General features: G+C 34.5%; 1 protein-coding gene across 1 annotated transcript in view; it reads left to right on the top strand.

Moving 5' to 3' along the window:
• LOC137390193 (ATP-dependent translocase ABCB1-like) overlaps positions 1-14,876 on the top strand; it is a 44,652-nt gene that overhangs the window by 16,873 nt on the left and 12,903 nt on the right. The window contains exons 9-17 of the mRNA XM_068076484.1: positions 1,530-1,701; positions 3,160-3,273; positions 6,689-6,799; positions 7,912-8,037; positions 9,401-9,613; positions 11,675-11,845; positions 12,200-12,406; positions 13,342-13,521; positions 14,194-14,397. Of these exons, the coding sequence (XP_067932585.1) occupies positions 1,530-1,701; positions 3,160-3,273; positions 6,689-6,799; positions 7,912-8,037; positions 9,401-9,613; positions 11,675-11,845; positions 12,200-12,406; positions 13,342-13,521; positions 14,194-14,397 (1,498 nt within the window). The remainder of the gene's footprint in view (positions 1-1,529; positions 1,702-3,159; positions 3,274-6,688; positions 6,800-7,911; positions 8,038-9,400; positions 9,614-11,674; positions 11,846-12,199; positions 12,407-13,341; positions 13,522-14,193; positions 14,398-14,876) is intronic.

Below are 14,876 nucleotides of genomic sequence, written 5' to 3'. Positions count from 1 at the left end.
AAACGATTGCGCTCTCCACCTCAGCCTTTATTTAAGGTAGTTTCCCAGTTGTGTTTAGATGAATGTAAATTTTTCTAGTGTCAGACTTTGTCAACAATATACACCAGTGGGTCATCTAGTAGCATATTTTGTAAACTAGCATAATATGCTAGTTACACATATTATGTTTAACCCTTTGCCAGACATAGCACCATTTATAGTGCCTATATTTTGCACCCTACCATGGGCAGAGCGACATTAATGTAGTCGATGTCAGCATTTTTTTAAAAACAGTTTTTCATATACGTGGAAGTTCCAGACCGAGTCAAACAAGAGACTATCATACACAAAAATGTTAGACTATAAATTAGTTACTTATTTCAATCATGTTACTTTCAAAGTTTATGAAAAAACTGAAAAACTGTTGAGTTGGGAACACGAACTTTGGCACTTAACAACAATAGTGCTGTACGGTGTTCCTGAAAAGCCTTCTAATTTTTCATCTAAACATTTTAAAGTTTCCAAATCAAGTTTGGAACTACCTTATAGGCGTACCTCACAGCAGTGAGTCAGAGTTAGACCCAGATTTTAGTTTACCCACAGAGGGAAAAACTCGGAAAATAAATTAATCACCTAAAGGGTTAGGTTTCTATTTTAAACTAGGTAGGTCAACAACGGTTCTCAACTTGGAGCTTTCTCAACATACTATATCAAATATGTGTTTGTGTTTCAGTTAATGACTTGATTTTTTCATCGGTGCCCATATGTTTAAATGCATATAACTTTCCAAATTCACGCATGAAAATGGTTAAGCATATCTATTTCTAAGCATTTCAATACTTTTCTGTGTCAATCTCTATTAGTTTTAATCTCTATGGGTGTCGATGTCTATGCTTGGAAATGTCTATCAATTTAACTTTCTATGAGTTTTTAATGCGCAAATATTTTATTTTGACTGTCTCATGAACACTAAAAAGATTCGATTTTTTTTGCGGTTTGTTGAAAAAAAGGAGTATCTGACTTTAAAGTATAGAAAGACTCAATTTCTTGCCTCACATTGACTGAGTCGGAGAATACTTCCTGACGCAGAGCATTACCGTTACTGCCTGCCACTATCACAGCCAATCACAATGTTTCAATGATGCGGTGAATCCTCAAGTTTGCATCATAACCCGAAAGTCAATCGAGGTTTGTTACTTGCAAATTTTTATCGAATGTTTCATGTTTGCAAAGATGGAAATGGCACTTCTGAAAGATGCGCAAGAAAATGCCGCCCAGCTATTCCATTTTAAACGTCTCTACTCCTTAGTTGTTCCTATTTCAAAGCATGCGGCTATTGGAGACCGGAGTGCGCCACTATGGCTTCTGGCAAAAAATTCCTTATTTTTATAACAAAGGGCTTACATTAATCCTAAACAGGCAAACATGCATTTAAAAATTGGTTGCGCGGTGGCACCGTGTGCGCACAAATCCAAATAGATACAGTGGTTATCAACGCTGTTAGTTTATTTGCTTCTCGGCAATATGATTACTAAAAGTGATTGTTGCAGATATGGAGCAAACATAGAGGCTGCCCACAAAGAGGGAGTACGCAAAGGCACAATAGGTGGTAGCATCGGAGGGCTAGTGAGCCTTGTGCTCTTCTGTGCCTGCGGGCTGACCTTGTGGTATGGAGCAAAGCTGGTGCGAGAAGAATGTTTAGACACTGGGGCTATCCTTCAGGTGAAGCAAACCTTGGCTTGAAAAATTAGAAGTCTGATCAGATAGTCTGAGCAGCTAAAAAGTTTGTTGTCAGTAAAATTTAGAAGAATGGTGTTAGATTATCTTTCAATTAAACAGTTTTATTTGCCTTATGCCAACTTTGATTGACTAAAAAATGTATAATGTACAATAAGTGCATTTAGAAAACAACTGTATTGGTCAAGTATTACTGAAAGAAATATTTTTAATAAGGTGACATAAAGGTGATTTTTCAGAGAGATGATGTTTTAATGCCAAGGGTAGCCCTGTCACGGTAAAGAAATTGGCTTTGACTTTTGCTACTCAGTTTCAGTTCAAGTGACTCATCCTACAATAAATGTATCTATATATTAAACGCTGTGTCCATGTAATACCACTTTTTAGAAAGATAAGCAATTATTTTTCTGTTCTTGCTCCGCCTTGAATAGGCAGTGTTTTACACATGACACATGGTGAGTGTCATGTGTAAAAGTACAAATTTTCGGAACTATTGTAATTAACTAAAATACAGCAAGGTTATATAAAATTCTCATCTTAAATACTACCTTTTCTTTTCATTTTGTTGTTTGTATTAAGTAAAATATTTTGTATTTGATAATGCTTGCACTCACTACCATCTGTTCAGTACTTTTAGAAGCATTGTTCATTCATTATCTGAAAAATATTAAATTCTTCAAATCTTTTTCATACTTGCAAATTTTTTATTTTCAACAATATAATTGTTAAAAATTGTAGATATATTAAGCAATCATAAATAGGTTTAATCATGGCCAAGTATGAATATCTTAATATCTAGTCAAGTCTAGTTAACCTACTAATGATATTTAATAAAACAAATGTAGCACTTATCTATATAACTGCCAGAGTCTTGCTTTAAAAAGGGAGTACTTAGGAGAAAGAGATAAACAAAGCCTAGTACTGCAAAATCATACTAAAATTATATTTGGACTTCATGTTTTCAAAACGAAAGTAAACGGGCTATAAGAAAAGCACTGGATTAGCCTTACGGCGCCATACCTTCACACATGGCTATACATTTAAATGACGGTAGAAATACCTCCTATCTTTCACACATGGCTGTACATTTAAATGGCAGTAGAAATGCCTCCTATTAGCTGAAAAAAATTTGAAATTTACATCTGCAGTTAGTGTTACAATATCTAAGCTAATCAACACTTTCATAATATAGTTATGCACGAAGATAAATTAACTTACCGTATATGCGGATTTAGAAGTTTGACAAGTTGGCAACAAGTTGCTCGTTAAACTGGTTGTGACTACCCAAGCCATGTAGTCTTATCAACATGATAAAGCTGTTTAATCGACAGAGATTGTCACGTTTAATGCTCACTTTGAACAGCAGTAAATAGTAGCAAAATGTAAGTGTAATATGTAGAAGTCATTTTATTAGCTCTCTACTAAGTTATATTTTTATTGTAGAGCTTTTTTGGCGTTTTTATGGGATCAACAGCGCTTGGCTATGCTGGTCCTGTCATTGAAAATATCAATAAAGCTCGGGTTGCCGCTGCTGCACTTTTCAAAACCATAGACGCGGTAAGTACAAACATTAGACAGGGTAAGTACAAACAATAGACACAGTAAGTACAAACAATAGACACGATAAGTACAAACAGTAGATGCGGTAAGTAAAAATAATAGAGGCGGTAAGTACAAACAGTAATTTTCTCCTGAGTTGTATTCTCTGCATTTTGCTCCAAACAAGTAAAGTTCATAAGATTTTCATAGAGTAATCATATTACAGCTACTTATACCAAATGTTCTCATTTTAGAGTAGCTTTTTAATCGTGTTTCTATTAAAATTGATTGTCCTTTGACCCTTAAGTTAGTGCACTGTATTCACAACTTGAAGCTTTCCTTATATATGTAATTAGCTAAGTCTTTGATGTAGTGTTAGAAACTAGGGTTTGGAGTTCAGCAGTTGCAGTACTTGACTTTCTCTCATTTCAGTGCCCACTTAATACATATATACTAAATATATTAGACAAACAAGTTTGTTTCTGTCATTCAATATCTGTATCTCTAGCTAATTCATATTCCTTTAACTGTCAGTGATTATTGTTAAATTACTGTCTAAAGATTCATAGGCTTTTTCAAGTTTAATAATGATGTTTGTGTATAATTTTGTGTATAATTGTGAAGGCCTTCCTATGCTTATATCCTCTGCTATTTAGTTATAGACATTAGGCTTATATCAGGTTGGCAAAGTGTCACTCCCTCTTATGAGTGAGAATAAAGATTTGATACAGTTTTAAAGGTGTCTAACAGTTGAACATAATTATACATCTCAGAAAAAAACAAACCTGGAATACTTAACAATGGGTTTTGCTTTGGGCCATTCAAACTTTTATACCCATCATTGCTGTTTAGTATCGTTCAAACCATACTCATACAGTCTTTGGTTCTTGGAGGTGATACATTAGCTTTTGCTAATATTCTCTGTAAATGTTTCTAACCATGCACTGATAAATGAATATAATATATATAATATGTAAGAATATAATTTAAAAGTCCAAATCATGTATGCCCGCCTACTGTAATAATAACCTTAGGGTTGTAGCCACTGTTGACCTCTTATTTTAAATCAAAGTTCCCAGGATCCTTAGTGGAACAAAGCTAAAACAAGCAAAGCTGGTCTATAAAATGATTTTCTCAAAAATTATATCTGTACATGTAATAGCTGCAGAACTTCAAACTGGAAAACCAAAAGCTAATCACGTCGTTTCAATCACAGAGTTAAACATGTGTTAAACATGTGTTAAACATGTGTTAAACATGTGTTAAACATGTGTTAAACATGTGTTAAACTTTGAAATAAGTCTGGTACGAGCTTTTTACATGTACAATCAGTTCCTTTGAATGGTCTCTTCTGTATACATAATAATTATGTTTAGATTATAAAAAAATGCAGCATTTTAGGTTGAGTCCAATGACTAAACAACTAAGTTCACAGCATTAAAATAAAACAGCTTTTAGTTAGCCAGCCAATAGAAGATCTTAATAAATTGAATCAAGTTAAATTTGAAATACATAAATATGTATCATTTTAAAATCAAATTTGAGTAAAGTTACCTAAATAGTTAACAAAAGTTACTTTTTTGAACAATGCGATAATCCTTCACATGAATCATTGTAGGTGTTTGATCGAGTTATACTAAATCACATAATGGATCTAACAGATAATAAAAACTACTCGGCTATCTTCGGTAGAGTAGATAGATTATTGTGGCAGTAACCTTTAAATGGAGTACTGAAAGTTCTAGGCAAGAGTTACCAGCTCCTATCAACCCCGTAGGAATTCTTTTTTGCTGAGAATTAATGGCATACTTTAATGAATTTGATAGAATTTTTGCCTGGCTATAGAGTTACCATTTATTGTTAGTGGATTTGGAGGATATTTAAACTGTCTGTATGAGGTGTACATAAGGACTCCTCAGCGATGTTTATGAACATTTTAATATATACTTGTATCAGAGTCATCCACCCGCGCTTGCCAAAAATAGAACATATTGTGAGTACTTTGCTGAATAGATAGCAAGATGCAAGAGAAAGCAGTAAATAAGTACATGATAATTCATACAATTAACTAAAAGTACTCAAGTACAAGTATGCATTATGTGATGAGTAAATTATATAACTTGTTCAATTTTTCAGCAGCTGCTGAATAATGTAGTGGCATAATCAGCTGCAATTGATAGAAATATTAGCGCATTCAAGCCTGTTATAGTATATACAAGAGGATCCCTGATCAAGCCTGTTATAGTATATACAAGAGGATCCCTGATCATGCCTGTTATAGTATATACAAGAGGATCCCTGATCAAGCCTGTTATAGTATATACAAGAGGATCCCTGATCATGCCTGTTATAGTATATACAAGAGGATCCCTGATCATGCCTGTTATAGTATATACAAGAGGATCCCTGATCATGCCTGTTATAGTATATACAAGAGGATCCCTGATCAAGCCTGTTATAGTATATACAAGAGGATCCCTGATCATGCCTGTTATAGTATATACAAGAGGATCCCTGATCAAGCCTGTTATAGTATATACAAGAGGATCCCTGATCAAGCCTGTTATAGTATATACAAGAGGATCCCTGATCAAGCCTGTTATAGTATATACAAGAGGATCCCTGATCAAGCCTGTTATAGTATATACAAGAGGATCCCTAGCCTGTTATAGTATATACAAGAGGATCCCTGATCATGCAACGCATTAGCAATTTTCCATCAACTGTGAAAACCCTTAGAATAACACAATTGTTTTTAACTGTATACCGTATTGTAGTTTCAAGCTCGAGAACTCAACACAATTGTTTTTAACTGTATACCGTATTGTAGTTTCAAGCTCGAGAACTCAATGAAAAAAACATAAATCAAATAGAATAAATATTTTTTATCACACTTTTAAAGAAATGATGTTTTAGCGGTAAATTAAGAAACATAATGATTACAGCACACGGGTCTGACAGAGTCTGACAGAGTGTTTATTTGTTATGAATAAACAAATAGTTTTAATAATAAGCTCTTGTTACTGAGGAGAATCTTTTCAACTTTGTCTAATTTAAATCATTCATTATTACAAATGTGAGAGTGTCATTAAAAGCTGATGTCGATTAGAGGTGCTCTCGGTCTTTTGGCTGCATCTCAAGGACTAATAGTTCAATCAACTTGAAATCTTGAAGTTGAACTAAAAACATATGATGCGCAATGCGAGCAAAACTTCGCAGGAAGCCGAAAAAAAAAACAAGCAAAATTACTCCTTCGTATTTACTTGGGCGTAAGATCAGGGGGAAACAATTCTCTAAATTATCTCAGGCATATGCTTCAGTGTTAAAGTTGGTTTTACTTTTATTTAGATAGAATTGATTATAACACCTGCTGTCTGTTGCCTGCTGCCTGCACCAGAAAAAATATCTAGGAAGATATTTGTCTTTTCTGCAGCATGTTGAAATAGACAGCTCATCTGAGGAAGGTCTTAAACCTGCGCAACTAGAAGGGAATGTTGAATTCAGAAATGTCCAGTTCAGCTACCCATCCAGACAGGATTTGAAAGTACGTAAGAGACATCAGTTTCCTTATACACTTCTGACAGTTAAATGCAAGTACTACAGTGTCTTGGAGTTTTTTCAAACAAGTAAAATAATTTAAACATAGGACAATCACAAGATGTGTTCAGTCATCTACACCTGTTGTGCAGGTATTGACTATTGATTATTGACTATTACTTCATACTCGCACCAATAGAATTTTCAGGACATTTCTAGCAAGTATAAATGAACCTGCTTGCACCTTTTTAATTGCATTTACTACATATTAAGGTGTCTGTTTGGCTGTTGTACCAAAAACATATTACATGTTTTGATTGTAACAGAAGTGTGGCAATCAAAAAATCAATTGGGTTTATAAATGGTTTTATTAATTCTTAAGGACTCATTTTTAAAATGGGTTGTTGCATCTCTTACTGTGACTAAGCAGTTTGTGTTGTAATGTTTTTTTTCACCCAATCTTTTACAGATTTTTCCTAGTTACTGTTAACCTCATCAACTAGCAAACCTTTCTTGTTGATCAGTATGTGGTGCATTTGTCTTGACACAAACAGTTCTATTGGCTGCATATTATTAATGAAGAACTCATGTCTTGACCGTTTGAGGGGATTGTTGTAACATCGCAAATGATAGCGAAGATTCACACTACAAGGCCTTCGTTACTGTAACGAAACATTCAAATCTTTTTGCATCAAAGAAATGAAGTCTGACTTTTAGCTGATCTCAATATATGAACATCATCCAGTTTATTTAAATTTCACTACTATGTTTAAATTGTAAATTTATACATTGCAGTGATGTAGCTGTATACAGATTTTAGATGTAGCTATACACTGATTTTAGATATAGCTGTATACTGATTTTAGATGAAGCTATATACTGATTTTAGATGTAGCTATATACTGATTTTAGATGTAGCTATACACTGATTTTAGATATAGCTGTATACTGATTTTAGATGAAGCTATATACTGATTTGAGATGTAGCTATATACTGATTTTAGATGTAGCTGTATACTGATTTTAGATGAAGCTATATACTGATTTTAGATGTAGCTGTATACTGATTTTAGATGGAGCTGTATACTGATGTTAATTGTAGCTATATGTTGCTTTTAGATCTTGGACAACTTGAATCTCTCAGTAAAGAAAGGTCAGACCGTGGCTCTAGTCGGTGAGAGTGGTTGTGGGAAGAGCACCACAATACAGTTGTTACAACGGTTTTATGAGGCCGCTGAAGGAAGTGTAAGTGACTAAAGAAAAAAATATGTCAATAACATTTAATATGACCATTGTAGGTAGGTCATTGGATGTTGAATGTATAGTCATTGGTTAGGTAAAATGTGTGCAGACAGTTAAATATTTCATCAGGTTGCATGGTATGCCACCTGAAAGTGATGGTACGGTATCAGAAACAAAGTAGATCATCGGAGGATAGAGTGAGTCGTACAAAATTTCTACATTAATGATGCAGAGTCATCTGAGGTTGCGATTCTATAGAGACATCTAGACATTTATTGTTAGTTTGGATGTGCCGGCTCATACCAATTTGGTTTAAACCCCATATAGCATCGGAAGCTGTGGTTGATACTCATAATAGATTGTAAAAATTACTCGCATTCAAATATGCAAGTCATGGTGGAGCTACTTATTCTATTGTTTGAAATATCAAGGCTGTTCTCTCTCATCCGTACCAAGCTGATAAAGTTCTGTAAAAGCTAACAGTAAGTTAACATTCTATTTTATCCTTTTGTTGTTGTTCAGAATATCACAAGATGTTTAGATTCAACAACTATCCTCGAAGGTTGATATAAAGGTTTCCTTATAGAATATTCTCCTCTGAAGGCATTGTCAGTAGCGCCATATTAACTTTTTGGCAATTGTATAAGCCTTCTTCTACCAATTGCTGTTAATAAATATGATGCATAATTAACAAGGAGATTCGTGTTTACTAGTTCCATGTTTCGTGTTGAGATCTGTGTTCCATTCTCTAGTCCATAATGTTTTACTTTTCTGTCATATTGTATAAAATGACATAAATTTGAAAAGATGGACATAATCTGGAAATTATGTGACTTGCACCCGTTATGAAATGTTTAACAGCTGGTGGACAAACAGCGAATAACGTTGTCATTCAGTTTGTAGATAATAAACCCTTCCCTTAATATCTGAAATCCGAAAGACATTTCGAAGACTTTTCACACAAAGTTGAAAATTGTTGACAATATTAAAGTGACCTAAATTGATCGTGTGATGTGAAACGCAGCTGGTCAAGCTTGATAAAAAATTTAGTTAAGCATTGATTAACAAATTTGAGTAGGTTAGTGTCTTTTATTATACTTTTCCCTTAAATGGGCTTTAAGGGAAAAGTTTAAAGGCTTTACCCCGTGGGAAAAGCCTTACTTTTCCCACGGGGTAACATTTTAGTTTTAGGTGAAAACGACCTTATATCAATTTTACTAATACAATATCTTCAGGGTGCTTTTCAAAGCTCAGCTTCACGCCACCATGACATGACAGCCACCCTTCTGGCGGTAGCTTTTAATCTTTATTAATGAATAATTAATATCTAATGAAGCCTCTAAAATGATAACTTTTTGCCTTGCAGGTACTGATTGATGGCCAAGATTTGAAAAGCTACAACTTGACATGGCTGCGCAACTATATGGGAATAGTCAGTCAGGAACCAGCGCTATTCGATACAACAATAGGAGAGAATATTAGACTGGGAGCAAAGTGGGGGGATGAAGTAACTCAAGAACAAATAGAGACAGCGGCTAAACAAGCCAACTGTTATGATTTCATCAGCAAACTACCAAAGGTTGGTGATCTGTTTGCTAAAGTATGATTAGCTAGTTTGCTGAAGTATAATTGGCTAGTCTGCTTAAGTATGATTGGCTAGTTTGCTAAAGTATGATTGGCTAGTTTGCTTAAATATAATTGGCTAGTTTGCTAAAGTATGATTGGCTAGTTTGCTTAAGTATAATTGGCTAGTTTGCTAAAGTATGATTGGCTAGTTTGCTTAAGTATGATTGGCTAGTTTGCTGAAGTATGATTGGCTAGTTTGCTAAAGTATGATTGGCTAGTTTGCTGAAACATAATTGGCTAGTTTGCATCGGAAGGTAACTTCTAGAAAATATGGACTTGAATACTTGGGAATGTTACAAGTTACAATAGAGATGTTATGGTGTTAGAGCTGTCTTCAGCAAGTATGTGTATTACTGTCTTCAGCAAGTATGTGTATTACTGTCTTCAGCAAGTATGTGTATTACTGTCTTCAGCAAGTATGTGTATTACTGTCTTCAGCAAGTATGTGTATTACTGTCTTCAGCAAGTATGTGTATTACTGTCTTCAGCAAGTATGTGTATTACTGTCTTCAGCAAGTATGTGTATTACTGTCTTCAGCAAGTATGTGTATTACTGTCTTCAGCAAGTATGTGTATTACTGTCTTCAGCAAGTATGTGTATTACTGTCTTCAGCAAGTATGTGTATTACTGCTTAAACCCTAAGAAAATCTGCTCCGATGTGTCAAATGTTTTTGTCATCTATTTGGTAAACCAAAATTTAGCAGCTAATCAAGCAAATTGCTTCTTTACCAAGTATTGTAAAGGGTGATAACTTGACGTCAAATATGGCAACAAAGCTCTACAACTAACGCTTTGTCTAGCAATGGATGAGCTATTAGATTTATTTGGGAAATACAATGGTGTGCAAAGTTAAGGTAATTCCCATGTTTGTTGTTAATGGAAATATCTTCTCATCTCATATTTCTATTAAATCTATCGATCATTTTAAAGCTTCAACTCTACTCATCTAAATGAATAAAAATCTCTTCTTCTGACTAGAACAAGTTACGAGCTAAACTGAGCTCTAATCCCAGCACTCAGAGTAAACTCGTCAATTTCTGTGTATCTCGAAAACCTCTTGTTATGCTACAAAAATTGCATGAAACATCTGAGAAATTCAGGAGCAGCACCGACATTGCTCGAAGCCCAGAGCTAGCTATAAATTTTGGGTTCACACCACTGCCAAATCATTTCAAAGTTTTTTGCAACATTGGACATGAGTCAGGTTTTAAAGGAATCAAAACTATAGAGTCAAAATATATAAAGTTTCAATTACATATTTGAACTGCTCACAAATTCTGGATGAAAAATATATATGGAGTTGCTCAGTTCTGGTGATTTTCAGCACATCAGCCTTCAATGAAACAACATGTCAAATTGTTTAGGAGGCTGCCATAATTTTGTTTACACTGGAAATAAAAACTATCAAAATAGAATTATAAATTCATGTGCAAAACAATATTATTTGAACTTTTTATATTAGGTAATGTCTTTGAGCTTAGGAGGATAAACTCCTCTTATTAAATTTAAGGGAGGTTGTTTTAGGTCTCTATCAGCTGGTATATTTAAAATACTGTCTTTCGTTCTTCTAGGGTTTTAATCACTGTAAATGATTAAAAGTTGCTGCAAGCTGTAATCATAGCTGATTCAGGGAAAAAATAAAAAGCTAACAGCAGTTGCCGAAGAATTGAATATTTTTGTTAGGCTTGTCTCTGTCGCAATGGATGCCATTAAGGAACAATATTCTGATGTGTGCACCTCATGACTAACAAACATTCTCATGTCTACCTAATCTGGCTGTAGAATATGCAATTTCTAACTACAAGGATCAGTTCATTAAACCTTTATCATCTCACCCGCATGCGTCAGCAATTCAGCATTTAATTTTCATCTTTGGGTTTAACCTTGACAGCAGCACAGTCCTAAAAAAGTGCTCAAGAGATGGATTTAAGATTTCGGATTAGCTAGAAAAAATATTCTTTACTCAATGTTAGAAGCCAGGCTAATGTAGAAACTTTCCTGCTATATTTGAAGAAATTTGAAACTTCCGTTGGTGAAGGAGGAGTACAACTTAGCGGAGGTCAGAAACAGAGGATAGCCATAGCGCGGGCTCTCATTAGAAACCCAGTAATTCTGTTACTAGACGAGGCCACATCTGCCCTAGATACACAGAGTGAGGCTATCGTACAAGATGCCCTAGACAAGGTAAGTAACGATCTATCTCACAAAAAGATCGAAGTCAGAAAAACTATAAAACATTGAAATAGCTAACATTAACGCGAGTGTAGTAAGGAAAGAGAACACAATCGTCCAAGTTGGGCAAATAGTAGCAAATTTGTCACCTTTTGAAAGGTTTTATGGCACACTGTTTTATATCTACCTATCATATTTCCGTGGACGTGAGAAAAGTACATAGCCTACCATTTGGTGTGCCTGCGCTATCATGGAGTATTATTTTAGCTAAGCTTTTCCGGATATTTACTCCGGCAGTAAAATACACTAGGAAAAAATGGTGTGCAATGCTCTAGCGCACTCAATTTATCTGTTGCTTTACCACAGGCTAGCAAAGGGAGAACGACCATAGTCATTGCTCACAGGCTCTCCACGGTCCGAGGTGCAGACAGAATATTTGCATTTCAAAAAGGTCAAGTTCATGAGAAGGGCACTCATGAAGAGCTGATGAATATGAAAGGAATCTATTACTCGCTAGTCATGAGACAAGTACAGAAGGAGCGAGAGGAAGCGGAGGAAAACGAGCATGATCTGGTCAGCGCTATGTTTTATTGTTTGTTTCACCTGCAGATGTGGGATGTTTGAGTTGTTAGTTTTTATTTAAGGTACGGAACAAAAAGTTTACAGTTAGTCCCAGATTGTACTAGATTAGACTCGTTTAAAAATCAAGATTGAACTGTGCATAGTAATTGTTTTTAGTGAATCATTTTTTCTTCCCGATTGACTGTTAATAATACGGGACTTGATACGAAAAAAAATTAATGTAATATAAAATAATTTAAATTAATATTTAAAATAACACTTAAGTAATTAAAATAGGAGTTTGTAATTTACATGCTTAGATTCAGCATATTCTAATATTCTGTCTTAAAACCTATATATTTGTAGGAGTAGGGCTGAATTTAGTGGTGGTTGCTATGGTGATGGAGTAGGGCTAAATTTAGTGGTGGTTGCTATAGTGATTCTAATTGTAAACAAATAATTCCATCATTAAAAACTTTCTGCACAAATTTCCTGTTTCAGCAAACTTTAAATGATTTGTGGAGACTTTTGACTATAAAATAAGTTCTAACCAAAATAGAAACAAAATTCTTTTTGCAGTAAAGATTTTAGAGTTCTTTCTGTTTGTCTGAGCAACTATCTTAAATTTGGTAACTTCCAATTTAACCCCATTTTTTGAGAACATGACCCATTTTGTTTATCGTTTAAAACTCTGGCCAAAATAAGGCTTATCCTAACGGCAACTTTGCGAAGTAATGGTGTCCTCCGTTGTGCAAGCAGGACAAAGGGGTGCAAAATTCTTTGACTGCTTAAAACAGCACTTACTTATAAAACCTATGTTTTTGACCTATGACCTTTGAGTTTACTCATACGGATTAAGTAAAGAAAAAAAGTTTAATTTCTCTTTTATTACTCTCATTACCTTTGGGATAACAAAAAACAATAAACTCTCGGGGCTATGTTGATAGATGAAGGTACGGAATAACAAGAATTTGAGTTATGCTATAGAAGACAATGAGGACAGTGCTCAGGTACAGTTACAGCCAAATGGACACACATTAGACAGATCCGGCAGCTTGAAGCAAACAAAACGACAGGACAGCACGAGAAGTGAGAAGATCTCTGTTTCGGATCTTGGGAACTTGGAGGTAATTATATTTTGTCATTGTTTAAGTCGGACTGCGTGCTCACTATTTTACCTAAAATTCTTTCAAAACTTCTCTTTTGCTAACAAAGCCAAGAGTAAAGGCAAAAAAATATTTGCCAGATAAAAAATTACATTTTATTATTTAACTGGTTGAATAGAGCCTAAAAGCATTTTGACACTCACCTTGTAGTCAATGCTAATATTGCTGCCTGGAATATCGATAAAAACTGGTTGAGCTCAATAAATTTTTCAGTAATGTAGTCATTGTGATACTTTGTAAAAGCTGTTTTTAAGCAATTCACATTCAGCAGTTCTATTGTAAAATTCATCAAAATTGCAACTTTTTTAAACTCTAGTTTTTGTAATAAAACACTTCTGTGTATAAATTAAAAGTCTCGTTTGCAGCAAAACCATGTAGGGCATATTCAACATGACTATGAAGCGTTGACTATAACTATTAATGACTACAACATGACTATTAAAACTCATTACTTGCATTTTTAGTACTATGAGAAAGGAACCTGTATGGTGATTCTTTCTTGCTATATATTGTTTGTAAATAATCTAAGTTTTACAATTGTTGAGCTAACAAGTTTTATATCACTTTCAAAAGTTTGTTTTTAAAATTATAATGTACAGTAACAATCCATTTACATTTAGAAATTCGTTTTAGCTACATGCAGGTGAAGCGAAAACAATCACCATGGAAGAAAAAGAAAGAAGAAAAGATATCAAAAGGGCAGCTAAGATGTCAATGATCGACCTACTTAAGATGAACGGACCGGAGTGGCATTTCATCCTTGGCGGTGCCATAGCAGCCATGCTTGCTGGCACCGCTCATTTGGCATTGGTCGTTTTGTTGAGTGCATTCGTTGGAGTAAGTTCAAACTACTACTAGCCTCCGTTTGCCATAGAGGCCTCGATGTCTTTAAATCGATACCATAATTAGATTTTTGACATATTTCATGAATATTCTAAAACTTTCCGAGTCGTTTTGATAAAAGTTGTCGTATGATGACAGTTGTGAAGGCTTATAACATACTAGCAGTCAGTTGTTCTGTGATAGTCTAGTGCCTGAACAACCACATGCTGGTTAAACAGAAATGACGGGTAATGTGTTGTAGGAAGGAGCTGTTGAAGCATAAACCCAGAAATATTTTTCTTGTTTAGTTCAAGATAAAGCAGATATTCTTTTAAGTTTCCGGACTAACTGTGTGTCAAAAGTATTGACCAATCAGAAACAGAAAATGTTCGGATCATCGAGCTAGACAATTTAAGTCTTTTGTACTATAAAGGACAGTTTTATAATTTTATTTTTAATATTATTTGTAACGCAGTACATTGCAATATACAATA

This window comes from Watersipora subatra, chromosome 3 (genome assembly GCF_963576615.1).
Source record: "Watersipora subatra chromosome 3, tzWatSuba1.1, whole genome shotgun sequence".
Classification (NCBI taxonomy): Eukaryota; Metazoa; Bryozoa; class Gymnolaemata; order Cheilostomatida; family Watersiporidae; genus Watersipora; species Watersipora subatra.
This window is presented reverse-complemented; position numbering and strand designations above follow the sequence as displayed.